This window comes from Salvelinus fontinalis, chromosome 20, assembly GCF_029448725.1.
Source record: "Salvelinus fontinalis isolate EN_2023a chromosome 20, ASM2944872v1, whole genome shotgun sequence".
NCBI classification, from domain to species: domain Eukaryota; kingdom Metazoa; phylum Chordata; class Actinopteri; order Salmoniformes; family Salmonidae; genus Salvelinus; species Salvelinus fontinalis.
Window position 1 is genome coordinate 7,723,986 of NC_074684.1, and position 14,830 is coordinate 7,738,815.

At 44.6% G+C, this 14,830-nt stretch overlaps 1 protein-coding gene across 5 annotated transcripts in view; it reads right to left on the reverse strand.

The window, feature by feature from the left end:
* Positions 1-14,830, reverse strand: part of LOC129817225 (MAM domain-containing glycosylphosphatidylinositol anchor protein 2-like) — a 341,866-nt gene that overhangs the window by 228,226 nt on the left and 98,810 nt on the right. For all 5 annotated transcript variants that reach the window (XM_055872257.1, XM_055872256.1, XM_055872255.1 and 2 more), the window contains exon 2: positions 3,466-3,605. In XM_055872257.1, the coding sequence (XP_055728232.1) occupies positions 3,466-3,605 (140 nt within the window). The remainder of the gene's footprint in view (positions 1-3,465; positions 3,606-14,830) is intronic.

Below are 14,830 nucleotides of genomic sequence, written 5' to 3' on the forward strand. Positions count from 1 at the left end.
TTGCCTTGTGTGGTAGGTTTTGTGGGATTTGCCACTATTAATGTAGGTCTCATAACCAGTCATAAAATAACGCAATATACAGTATGTCACAACGGGTCTAAATATATGTGTCATGACAGTGTTGTGACCACATTTGTGACAGGTTATGACAAGGTATGTCAACTGTTACGACATGTTATGACATGGTTGTGACCGTGTCATAACGTGTCGACGCTAGATGTCAAGTAAAGTGTTACCTTAGAGGTAGCATGTGAGTTAACTATACGTTGCTTTTCATAACACTGCTAACTTCAATAAGAATAGAAGACTACTTTATTGTCCACTTTCCTTTCAGATCATCGTTTTGCTTTCAACCCAACCCATGCAATTCAAAAATACGGGAGGAAGGTTCCTCCTAATCAAAACGATATCTTTCTTTTCTTTCTTGTCTAAAAACGACATATAACCTTTGGTTAGAATAGTGGCGTACTCAGGGCTACGGATCTGCTCCTCTCTTGGAGGAGGAACAAGTTCAGTCAAATTAGCATGAAGAAGAAGAAATGACAGAACTTTAAGGAGAAGAAGAAGGAGGGGATAAACAAAGCCAACCCGGAGCTAAGATTATGAACACGCTCAGAAGATAAATGTTTCATTCTAATGGAAAGATGAATTGTTATTGTTCACATACAACTATCCTTGATGAGGACTGACATCCCTTATGTTTTACCAACAGCCTCGGGACTAGTACACTAGTACAGACTACCCTCAAATAACCCTCTACTCTTCCCATCTACTTTGTAGCATGAGTCCCGACAACCCCCTTCACTCACACCAGAACCACCAGAGACCCAGGCTGTTCCCTCCCTAAGCCCAGAATGACAACCCTGTTCCTCCTATGCCATGGGATCTGACTGAGGCTCATAATGACTCCCTTTCAAAGGAAATCCCGCCTCTCCTGCTACTGCCATGTAGCTCTTTGATCTCTCTCTCTCTCTCTCTCTCTCTTTATCTTTCTCTCTCCTCTGTTGTAATCTCTCTCTCCCTCCCTCTCTCTCTCTCCCTCTCTCACTTTTTTTCCCCCAACATGAATCAAGAGTATGGAAGTCAAGACGGAGGAAAGAACAAGTTGTCGCCACGGATGAGAGCCGAAGATGAATCGCGTGTCGAGTGTCTCACTAATTTAAGTGTCCTTCACCTTTTCAAAGGGAATATAAAAATCAATAGCCTTCTCTGCATCCGCATCAACAGGACAGGACGTGTACAAAAGAATCGTACACATATATCGATCGAAAGGGAACAAAATATGAATGAATGTAAATGGGAGTCGATCCCATTCCCAGATACACATTGAATTTGTCTAATCAAGCAAATGAATACAGTGCTGAACACGAAGTACTTCTTAATTGATGGATATGTAGTATTCATTTATTTATTAGTGTCTGTATCCATCGCTTCATCGTTGCAGAGCTGGCATGAGTCATGTTTTACATGACAGAGAATCGTGTCTGTTCGACATACCTATATCTTACTACCTGAACGCTCTGCAACATGGCACTCATCTGAACGAGCGCTTGATGTCTCATCACAGGTGAGAATAAGCATGCGATTGAAGATGTCAAGAGCTCAACACTTTAATTGGTTGGAATCACGGAGAACATAGATAAAAAGCTCCTTGTTAGGATGCTGAGGACCCATTCTGCTCGCTCAACCCGCTTTCCTCCGCATTCATATCACACAGCACTGTTGTTTCCTGTTTTTAGTTATTTACTTACTTACTTGTGTTGCGATGTTGAGTTGGCAGACGCGGTTGCTGCTCTGTCTTCACACTTCTCATTAGATCTGCCAGCTTTTAATTAGGAATTTGCAGGTGCACAGTACAATACGGAGCAACAATAATTGACGGATTAATTTTATAAGCCGGTTTAGTGGGGAGACATGTGGAGTGAGAGCTCTGTGGTGCTGATTCCAGCGGAGGCTCTTTAGAGGAGGAAGGGGAGGACCATGCTACGCAGTGAATTTCCAAAAATTGCTATTGTGAAAAAGTTATCCTTTTTAAATAAAACTCATGGCTCTCACCCCCTTCTGTAGACTTACAGAGTAATTATGAGGACTTCCGGAGGACGTCCTCCAACCTATCAGAGCTCTTGCCGTATGAACGGATATGTGGTCCATCCAATCAAAGGATCAGAGAATGAATCTAATACTGAAAGCGTGCGCTACAGCTAGCTAGCACTGCTGTGCATGAAGTGTGGTGAGTAGTTGACTCAGAGAGAGAAAGACAATAGTTGAACAGTTTTGAACAAATTATTTTCTTCAAAAAGTAGGAAGAAGAAGCAGAGGGAGAGAGAGAGAGAAAGAGAATGAAAGATAGATAGAGAGAAGTAGCTTTTTCTTCTTCTTAGTTATGCCTTTCATTTACTTCGCTAATGTGGCTAATTTAGCCTACTCAACAACTTGACTCAAATAGAGAGGAATACTATTTATGTTAGCTAGCTGGCTAAGGCTACCCAACACTGCAACTCTTCCAAGTCAAGGTAAGCTTTCTGTTTAATTAATATATTGCCACCAGGGCCCGCCGGTGTAACTGCTGAACTGCTTGCATTGTACACTGCATGATTGTACACATTAATTGAATTGTGGGTTTACTAATGCGTTAGCTCTAGTTTATTTTCTATAATGTTAATATGGTGACAATGACGTAGGCTGTTTAATGTTAGCGGTTACGGTATGAAGGTTTGGCTTGAAGAGGTTTTTGCACCTGGTCACAGACAGCTGTTGTGTTGTGCACTGAAGTCCACAAGTGAAGGGACAAGGTGCGAAGAAGAGAGAGCGTAGATGCAAGAAGGCGTCATACAACGAGCAAAGTGATGATGTTGTGTGTGGCTGCTATGAAAGTGCACTGTGTGTGCGGGTGATCAGGGGTATATTCATTCTGCCGATTCTGTTGCAAAACGTTTCTATTGGACCTACCTCAATTTGTCCAATAGAAACTCTCGTTGTAGAGAGTGGTGGGTGTTTGGACGAATGATTACACTTCAGATCAACTAGATGCAGGCAAGAGTGTGCAAGGCGGTATTGAATGTGACATTTTCTGTCACCTTGATTACTCTAATTTGTCTCCCGACCTGTGCACCTACATTATACACTTTGATTTGTAGGCTAGGTTGTAGCAACCTCATGATGCGTTTAAGGCAAATTTGAGTATCATGTAGTAGCCTAAACCTATCAATGTTACATTGAGCTGGGTGAATGGAATATGAATGACAGTCATCCAATATGCTGTAATAGAAATAATGATATGCTCATATAAATAAAACAAATGATCCTCCCTAATCTTAAATGGCACCGACCGAGTCTAAGAGCATCTAAATTGGACTGGATATCTTCTGAACTGGTTCCAAAGTTTTCATGGTTCAGAAAGAGAGTGGTGGGTGCAGTGATAAGTGTCCTGATTGGCTGTACAGAGTGATTGGCCGGTGGACTGACCTGTGGCCGTGGGTGTCCTGTGACTAGACAGGTGAGTTCCAGGGTCTCTCCCTCCCGGATGGTGTACACTCTCTCTGTGTGACGTTCTTCCTCCACGTTACACGCGTGGCCCGAGTGCACGATGCGGACCGTAGGGGGTGCTGTAGAGGACAAACAGAACAGTTAGTACATCCTAATCATTACAAGCACAAAGTCAAAGAAATTAACTCACACAATTTGCATTGGAGATCCTATATGTATAACTGGGGAAAGAAAGTGTGTGAAGAAATGAGTGAAGAAACAACATTTTTTTCATTCTATGCACTTCCCCTAAGCTTTTTATGTTGGTGTACATGTTTCCCATGGTCCTTCTCTCTCTTCGACTTTCCAAACGTGGAGAGATCTAAATCGATCTAGATGCTATCTGGATGGACTCCGAGGGACAGGTTATCAGTTTTAACAGAGTCAAGGGAGTGGCGCTGAGGAGGCACACGCGCACGCGCAAACACACACACTTCCCCCATTGATTTCTGTCTGTTTGATGAAATGATCACCCAGCTGGCCCCGTGATGACCTTGTTATGATACACACGATCCAAAATCTGTGGGGTCTGGGCCCTGATTTTCCACAGTCACGGGTTTAGCTTTTTTGGGGGGGGATTACGGTTCAATTGAACAGCATCTGCAGGTATCATGTATCCCGTCAACACTCAACATGCCTATTCACCTTCATTTGATAGCATTGCAGGTAGTCTGTCCCCTCATTAAACATCAAAACATCTACAAACAAACCTCTAAACAATCTAGCCGCACAGCAATGACAAAAAAAAAGGAAATAAAAAAAAAAGTTTGGTGATCAATCCTCTGTGCGTAAAAGAATCGTATTTCTCAAACTGTTCTAGTGAGTTGTCCAGAGAAATAACATAGATCATTTGTAACAAGGTTTTTGAGGGAAATAACCGGTGCAATCCCTCTCTCTCCAGTAGGTCCTGCGCACCCAATTGTAACTCCACTACTCTACAGCGCGTCCATCCCCATGTAATTACAGCACAGGTGTGTGATGTTTGTCTCTCTATTCCTTACGCTCCGCCGACCATGCTGATATTTATGAGGACTGATTCTGCCTGCGGTTCACCCCTGTGTAGAGAGAGAGAGGGAGGGAGAGAGAGAGAAGAGAGGCCCAGTGGGATCATGGGCAGAGAGGCAGGGTTGGGGGGGCCAGATCAGGTCAATCGTCCATGTCTCCTCTACCTCAGCAAAGGAGAGACGGTAGGTGAGCCTGGGGATGCACGCTAGGCCCACTGGGCCGTGAATGATGGGGTCGAATTAATTTGACCCCTAGAGGCTGATCATAGGTCTGGGTATTCGTTTCTCCCTCGAATGGTTTAGGTTAGACCGTGGAAGGTAAACTGAACTCAAATCTGTGCAGTTTGGGTAAAAGGAGTCTCGTCATTAGTCGCTTCAGGGCGTGAGCAGTGAACAAGACTAGGGTAAAAGGAAAAATGTAGTAAAATCAGATGGGTACATACTGTCCCTTTCACCGTATCAGTGTGGTTTCCTGTTCCAAAACACTCAGTAGACTCACACCCTGAAGCAGAGATCCACATTCGTCCCCAGATCTTTCTGGTCTCACAACACGCTAATAAGCCTAGCGATTATGTGTGTGTGTGTGTATGTGTGTATGTGCATGTATGTGTTTGTGTGTGTGCGCATGTGTGTGTCGCAACAATCCTCCTGCAGGCTGCACTTGGACTCCCAGACACAGTGCATCTGCACGCGCTAACCCGAGACGCTAATCACACGCCCACCTCTTACTGCACCACTGTGACTGTTCACTGTTTGTCCTTTACTCAGCTTGTTAGCGTAACGCCCTTAAATAGCATTTAGCACGCAAACTGCTACGTAGATTGATTAACATTGAGACTGATGCCAGCAACAATTGCTAACTAGTCATGCACATGGACAGAGCCTGCAGTGGGTCTTGCCATTTGGGGATAAATCCGCCAGCAGTACATTCCAGAGGGGGAAAAGAGGAATGAAAGCCTTGGCTGGGGAGAGAAAAGCTTCACACACGGCTGCCACTTAAAACAAAGGAGGCTTAGGATAAGACCCTAGGGCGCAAGGCAACATGGTGCTAATGCAATTTACTCCAATAAGCCAGTATCTCTACAACATGCTATCAGTCCTGAGACCAGCACAGAGCAGCAGAGGAGGAAACTGGAGAAACAACCGTAATGAATGATCCTCAGAGATGCTGTAAAAGCACCCATACGCGAGCTCCCCTCTCGCGCACACAGCCGCACACACAAAAATATCAAGCACATGAACAGATAAAAAGCTTACGCACACACACACAAACGTGCACAGACGCAAGCGCAGGTGCAAGCACATATGCACCAATCAATTGCTCACTGCTCCCATGTGCACACCCAACACCCTTGACACTTATGTAGGGCACTACATTGAGTGCCTCTCTCTCTCTCTCCAATGCTGTGATGACAGAACCTGACCTAACCCATCTGGGCTCTGAGATATGTAGGGTCGACTAACTATACATGTACAGTGACCTATGCAGGGTAGATCGAGTACCAGTGAAATTTAGGCTAGCTGTTGTAGTATTTAGGGTAAGATGTGTGTTAGAGAGCCACATTCCCTCCCGAGGGCCCCGAGAGAGAGCATTATGGCTTGGTCAGCATTTTTTCATGACGCGGGCTGGAGCAGGATGAACTTTGGGATGAAAATATATATTTGTTGTTATTTTTTCGAACGGTTGTCTTTCTGTTTTGTGTGTGTGATATATTGTATTAAAAGCACCTCTTTGTCGCACTAGTCACAAACGTTCATAGGACAAGTAGTAGCCTACCTCTACTCAGTAGCCGACCTCTACTCTTGTGTTGGGCTTGCAAGATCAAATGTGCCTTATGTGTTGTCTCAATTAAATAGCATGTAGGCTATATGCATGGGCGGAGAAGCACCCGCAGTTGTCTTTCCATGGGAACTAACTTCCTAAATATGATAGGGTATTAGTTTAGGCTCCGACATTGACTGGAAATAAATATTGATAACACACTTATTTGTGTCTGCCTGCAAATTGTCTGGCTCCTAAATTATACAAGATTATTTTGAAACGGTTGTCTTTCTGTTTTGAAGACTATTCATTATATATTTGATTAAAAGCTCCTCTGTCGCAATAGTCACAAACTCTAATAGCCTAATTCTTGCTGATTTACATTCAGTGGCCTACCTTTATTCTCTTTTGTTGTGCCTGCGAGATCTAGTGCATCTATGTGTGGTCTCAATCAAATAGCCTGTAGACTAGGCTATATGGGCGGAGAAACACAGCGCAGTTACCTTGAACTTCCTAAATATGATCTTCTATAGTTTAGACCTGACATTGACTGGAAATATTTACGTTCAGACTCCGACATTGACTGAAAATATGTACAACACAGGTAGGCCTATCATTCCGCTCCTAAAGGCTATGCAAAATGTAGCTCAAGTCAAGTAAGTGTCCACTCGTATATTTCGCCCAACTCTACTCTCTTTCAAACTACGTCGACCCTATCGACTGATATAGCCCAATAATACCGATAGCATAATGGGCCATATGAGAATCTGTTGTATTTTTTTGGCGCATTTTGATCTTGGCTAGGTTGACAATATTGCTGGGACCGGGGCTGCAAAGCGAGCTACGTTACACACAACTACAATAACATTGCAGGACTGCGGTTGGGTTCGGGGCCAGTTGTCGCGGTGGCAGGTGGGAGACTGACGAGAAGCCAGCAAGAGCAGGCAGGGGGTGCAGTATGAAAAGCAGCGGGAGAGATGAAAAAATAAGTCCCGTGTGCAGACCTCTACTGTGTGTCTCAGGTTGGCTGTAGTGTCAGAATTCCCCCCCCCCCCACACACACACACACACACCACAGCCCGGGGGAGTGTGTATGTGCTATAAATGAAATAACTTCCCCTGCAGTGAGGGAGTAGGGGGAATGTGTGTGTTTGTGTGTATGTGTGTGCATCCATGCTAGCTTGTGTGTTTATTGGAGGAAGCAAAATAAGGTCCCACCGGAGAGACAGCCCGGCCCTCCATGTCCCTAGCCGACAGAGGAGAGACGGGACAGCTTTATCCACAGACAGCCAATGGAGAGATTAAATGTGATTTGGCTAAAGCATGCCTGTCACCATGGCCCTGGACTGGCAGAGACAGAGAGGCACAGAGAGAGGCAGAGGGGGTTCTTGGCAGGGACAGAGACTCTACATTTGACAAACAAATGCATGTGAAAAAAAAGCCCAAACAGCTGGGTCTCGTTGACGCTAGGCTTAATGTCTTCAGAACAACCCCTTAAGACCATTATACATGTTCTGCTAGTTTCACGGCCCCGTTGGGCTTCTCAGCGTGTGTGCATGAATGCTTGCTTGTGGACGTGCGTGTGCGTGCGTACGTGCGTGTTTGTTGAGCGAGTGAGCAAGAGACAGAGAGACAGAGAAAGAGAGTGCGATTGGTGAGTGTGTGAGTGACATAAATAGAGAGAGAGAGAGAGAATAGTGCACAAGGGAACAATAACAGTATACAATGCCTAGTTTCCCTTTGTCTCTGTTATCCCACCCAGAGTCATTATCAGGAGGCCGCAGGACCCATGATCCAGGACCACCACTGTAGAAGCTAAGCTTCTGCCAGCTGATGTCAGAACTAGAGGTTGGTAAATCAGGGGAAAGATTACATCATAAAAGAGTACAGCAATAACGTCCTTATGATTCAGGCTTGGGTGTATTCTAAAACAAAACCTTATGTAGTCTCATTATAGGTGAACAACACGAATGGATAATAAGAGGGGAAAAAACACACAGACGATCCACCGATGGTCGAAACACTGTTACATTAAAACTCGGGGATCATCTAACAGTGCACAGGTAATTCCATTTTGTATCCCCCATTTTGTACACCCGGCACCATTGAAATATGCTTGTATGTGTGCAAACACTACCAGTAACAGCAGAAAGGCACTGACTCATATGGATGACACAACATTGGGTTGACTGTTCAGCACATGCGTACACCATTACATCACTGTCATTAAGTAAACCTGACCAGACTTGAGTTGATCACTGTCCCTCAGCATGAGTTGCCAGCAGCCGTTGATCACACCCGTTAATGCACTCACATGCGCTCCTGTCCCTAAACTGTTGTTCTAAATGACCCTTACAACAGCATTACATCAGCCTTACATCAACATTTCATCAGCATTCCATCAGCATAGATCATCTAGGAAGACGGACTGTGAGAGACCAGCTGTGGAAGCAGACTTGGATCGAATACATGTCTGTATGCATATCAAGAACCTTCATATACTTGATGTACACTTCATTTATCTTGTCTGTATGGAGCCAATGGAATACTCCCCAAAGTGCAAGCTCTGCCCATCCTGCACAGGAGTGAAGTGAACTCCAGCTCTGCTCAAAGTCTTTCAAAGTATAAAACAGGCAGCCACAGTAGTTCCACAGAAGCACTGAGAAGCTGTGCCCTGTCAGTGCCGCTGTCCATGGTGCTGGACCAGAAGTGCTGAAACGGCTACATATTGCTATGAAGAATGTGATGATATGCTCATGTGGACTGTCAGCCTTGCTACTACAACACCACTGACAGGATGACTCCTGTGAGTTGCTGAAACTCTTAGTTCCATAGAGAAACCTAATGTCGCTGGATTGACAAGTCTTTAACAGCCATACCTAGCCAAATGTAATTCCACATTCCTCTACTGGAATGTGGAATGATACCGGTTTCTTTCTAACCGACAGCAGCTGAATTTGGGGGAATTCTTTGTTCTATTGGCATGCTGTTGAATGCTCTAGTGGATACATATTGATTGGCTGAAGTAGTCTTGTAGAGGGGACACTGGTGTGTGGAACCCTGCAGTGTTTACTTGTTTGATGGCGATGCTACATACGTGCATGTGTGCACAGACACACACACACACACACACACAAACATACACAATCATGCCACACAATCATTCCAAATGTGTGTATACACTGAGTGAATATCACTATTTACAGATGGATTATTGTGCAGAACCAAAATGCCAAATTGTATCACATGACGACAGTCACGATCACCAAACAATCACAAAACAAAGGTCTATTTTATGTGTTATGAGGCCATGCAATGGTATACTATAAAGACATTGTAAACACTGTATACTGTATCCTTATAATCAGATTACACACACTTCCTTACGTCAATACATGTTTAAATCCCCGTTATAAGAGGATTAACCGTGTAGGGTCCAGGGTGGTAAATATATATTGCTGTTAAGGCCTTACGACTTAACAGTGTCTAGCATCTCATGGTAGTGATTATTAACAATGCTTGTTTTACTGAGGTATATGGCTGTACAGAGCCTACTGACACATCTATAAACTAGAAATGACACACAAAGGGACACAAGCACACAAACACACACACAAACAATATAGCATTGTTCCAGTTGACTAAGCCTCAGTGGGTTTTTCCCCTCTATCCTGTTCTCCAGTCTCTATGTCTGTGGTGCCACATTGGCATGACAGCCCTGTTGAGCCCACTTGATTTCCCTAAACAACCCTAATCGGGCATCTGTAGGGGAGGATAAAGCCCAGATTGTCTGGAAGCAGGCAGCAGCTCTCTTACGATAGGCTAGTTCCAACCAGCCCTGCAGAGAGATCACTCCAGATTCAAGTCGAAATGTGATGTTTTTGCAGGTCCCCAGGACGTCGGGAGACGCAGTCAAAACCGTCCGCTGAAAAAAAAAAAATATCTAAACAAGTGCCTGGAGCTGAGATTGAACCTGCAGTCTATGAACCTGCAGTCACTGGTTAGACCACCATGCCATCTTTCCACAAAGAGGTAGCAAGACCAGTGGAGTTGGTTTTTGTTTTAGCCCTATCCCAAAACGTATCCTTAACTTAACCATTCGGAAATTAATGCATGAACTGTTAACCAATTGTAATTAATGCCTGAACTTCACCCTAGAGTTGTTTTTGTGAGCCTAAATTGTCTGGAGCTCATGCTGGAGCCGTGTACCTAAATACAGGACGTCTGGAGATGAAGTCAGTTTATTAGTCAAAAATAGACTTGTTGTTCCAAGGACGTCAAGAAATTACGTGACACTGTGATATCTTGTTGAGCCCTTGGATGATTGGATATAGCAAGCCAGAAGCTTCCTTTATGGTTGGCGACCACCAGTCAGGAGCCAGGAAGAGCTTGCTGAGAATGGAGTTGCTATCTGGCAACCGTTGAAGGATTGGGTGTCGCCAGCCAACAAACTCTTGGGTGATTGGCTGCTGTGACCATGGAGCTAACTGATCGTCCTATCAATGGACACGGTGCAGGCTGGCTGCTGGGGTTGCCTGCTGGCAGGCTTATTTAGGGCTATCCATAACCCTGACATCCAGTGGGGAGCTGTTTGTGCCATCCATAACTCTTGCATTTGGGGAGCTGTGCTGCTAAGCCCAGCCAGCAAGCCCGAACACTTCAATATTCTTGCCCAGGAAGCGATGGGTTTACAGGGCTCTCTCACCATGCTAGGCCCCTAGATTTGCCTGGTATTGGAAGACTAGCACTACTAACATGTACTGGAAAAAATGTCATGCTGGGCTGTGTTTACTAAGCCTATCGAAATGAAACAGGAGTGGGGAGGGTATACTCTATCTAGAAAGACTGGTATTTTCTCTGATTGAGGTTTACATTGTGCTGATTGGTGCGTTGTTGACTTGGTACCGTGGTGGGTTTATTTTATGCCAAAAAGGAAAACATCACATTATTATTTCTGCTTCATATCTAAGGGCACATTTTTTTATCCACCTCATATAATACACTGAGCAAAAAGATTAATGCAACACGCAACAATTTCAAAGATTTTACTGAGTTACAGTTCATATAAGGGAATCAGTCAATTGAAATAAATCCATTAGGCCCTAATCTATGGATTTCCCATGACTGGGAAAACAGATATGCGTCTTTTGGTTGCAGATACATTAAAAAAGGTAGGGATGTGGTTCAGAAAACCAGTCAGTGTCTGGTGTGACCACCATTTACCTCATGCAGCACAACACTTTTCCTTCGCATAGAGTTGATCAGGCTGTTGATTGTGACCTGTGGAATGCTGTCCCACTCCACTCCAATGGCTGTGCAAAGTTGTTGGATATTGGCGGAACTAGAACACGCTGTCATATACATCGATTCAGAGCATCCCAAACATGCTCAATTGGTGACATATCTGGTGAGTATGCAGGCCATTGAAGTGGGACATTTCAAATTGTGTACAGGTCCTTGCATCATGGGGCTGCGCATTATCATATTGTAGCTTATGCCTGCCGATACCATAATCCCACCGGCAAAATGGGCAGTCTGTTGACAACGGTGACATCAGCGTACAACTCGCCCACACGACGCCATATATGCTGTCTGCCATCTGCCTTCGGTACTGATTCATCCATGAAGAGCACACTTCTCCAGTGTGCCAGTGGCCATCGAAGTTGGTTATAATGTCGATCTGCAGTCAGCACGCAGATGAGCTTCCCTGAGACGGTTTCTGACAGTTTGTACAGAGATTCTTTGGTTGAAACCCACAGTTTCATCAGCTGTCCGGCTGGCTGGTCTCAGACGATTCCGCAAGTGAAGAAGCCGGATGTGGAGGCCCTGGGTTGGTTATGGTTGTGATGCCGGTTGGAAGTGCTGCCAAATTCTCCAAAACGTCAGTGGAGGCGGCTTATGGTAGAGAAATTAACATTATTCTCTGGTATCATCTCTGGTAGACATTCCTGCAGTCAGCATGCCAATTGCACGCTCCATTTGAGAGATGAGAGAAATAAGCTTTTCGAGGTATGGAACATTTCTAGGATCTTTTATTTCAGCTCATGAAACATAGGACCAATACTTTACATGTTGTGTTTATATTTTTGTTAAGTACACAGTACCAGTAAAAAGTTTGGACACACCTACTTTGAGAGAATGCCAAGAGTGTGCAAAACTGTCATCAAGGCAAAGGGTGGCTACTTTGAAGAATCTGAATGAAAAGGGAAATCGTACACTGCTCTTGATAGTGTCACTGATCTTTAATACGCTTAAGTATCGTCCTCACGGCCTTCGTCAGAGATTTTGTGAATTTTTTTAAATTAGCGCCCTTATGTATACCTAGCCCCACCCACATCCATTCCACGCATAGAAAGCGGTTGGAGGCGAAGAAAAAACAAATAAGTGCTACCAAATATAACAATATGCGTTTCATAAATATTCAAATGAAGTGTGTAAATAAGACGTATTAAATACGTCTGTAAAACAACAATGAGGACATAGCAAGAAAAACATCAGAGTAATCTTAAATAGGGACATAATTCATGTTCAAATTCACAACATAACATACATAGGCATTTCATCATTAAGTCCTTTAGGAAATAATGTCACCTGCACAGGATCAGTACATCCGAACATCACACCTGCAGGACAGGTACAGGATGGCAACAACAACAGCCCGAGTTACACCAGGAACGCACAATCCCTCAATCAGTGCTCAGACTGTCTGCAATAGGCTGAGAGAGGCTGGACTGAGGGCTTGTAGGCCTGTTGTAAGGCAGGTCCTCACCAGACATCACCGGCAACAACATCGCAACAACATCGCCTATGGGCACAAACCCACCGTCGCTGGACCAGACAGGACTGGCAAAAAGTGCTCTTCACTGACGAGTCGCGGTTTTGTCTCACCAGGGGTGATGGTCAGATTTGCGTTTATCGTCGAAATAATGAGCGTTACACCGAGGCCTGTACTCTGGAGCGGGATCGATTTGGAGGTGGAGGGTCCGTCATGGTCTGGGGCAGTGTGTCACAGCATCATCGGACTGAGCTTGTTGCCATTGCAGGCAATTTCAACGCTGTGAGTTACAGGGAAGTCTACTCTCATGTGGTACCCTTCCTGCAGGCTCATCCTGACATGACCCTCCAGCATGACAATGCCACCAGCCATACTGCTCGTTCTGTGCATGATTTCCTGCAAGACAGGAATATTAGTGTTCTTCCATGGCCAGCCGAAGAGCCCGGATCTCAATCCCATTGAGCATGTCTGGGAGCTGTTGGATTGGAGGGTGAGGGCTAGGGCCGTTCCCCCCAGGAATGTCCGGGAACTTGCAGGTGCTTGGTGGAAGAGTGGGGTAACATCTCACAGCAAGAACTGGCAAATCTGGTGCAGTCCATGAGGAGGAGATGCACTGCAGTACTTAATGCAGCTGGTGGCCACATCAGATACTGACTGTTACTTTTGATTTTGACGCCCCCTTTGTTCAGGGACACATTATTCAATTTCTGTTAGTCACATGTCTGTGGAACTTGTTCAGTTTATGTCTCAGTTGTTGAATCTCGTTATGTTCATACAAACATTTACACATGTTAAGTTTGCTGAAAATAAACGCAGTTGACAGTGAGAGGACATTTCTTTTTTTGCTGAGTTTATATCTGTTAAATGGTAACAACCAGCCCCACGCTCTCCCTGGCACTCTCTCCCATTCAACACCACTACACTTACTGTTAATGTTAAACCCATCGTCTAATAGTCCATTAACTAAAGTGATATTGTTCATTGACTGTTGTACTTGTTTGGCTGGCTAGCCTGCCTATCTGCCCACACACTGTCACAGATTCAGACACAGTCAGACCCAGACATACTCAACAAGATAAGAGGTCTGTTAAAATGGGCTAGTAGGGAGTATGTTCTGGTTGTGTCTCAATCCAATAAATTGTTCCCTCCCATCTTCTCTTGCTAACTCCCTATCGTGCTAACTCCCATTTGCAGATCTGATATGGCTGGATGGGTGAATCTATTACCTATGCTCTGCCTATCCACGTCTATCAAAGATATGACAGGAAGTAAATCAGGGCAGTTGGGAGTGAAGTGAACATCTTTCTGGAACAAGACACAGCCCTACATCTGTGTTGAGGGACCTGCAAGTAAGCGTTTCGCTGCATCGTTTACACCTGCTGTAACCTGTATGCATGACGAATAAACGTTGGTTTGATATGAGTTATGAGAGTGGCTGTAAAGGTCGACAGGGCCAACTACTGTCTCTGTACACACAGACATTTAGAGCCGAGCACAAACCCTTTCTGTGGCCAGATATACACAGGGACATAATTAAATAAGATCTACTTTCTACTGGAAGGCATTACTAATGGAGTACAGCGGAATGGATGGGCCATACATCATAGAGGTATTGTTCCTGCCGTGTGCCAATTCTCAAACGCAAATTGGATTACCTGCACAACTAGCCGGGTTATCCAATTGTGAAACACATACACAGCAAATCTGGGGAAACACACACACACACACACACACACACACACACACACACACACACACACACAC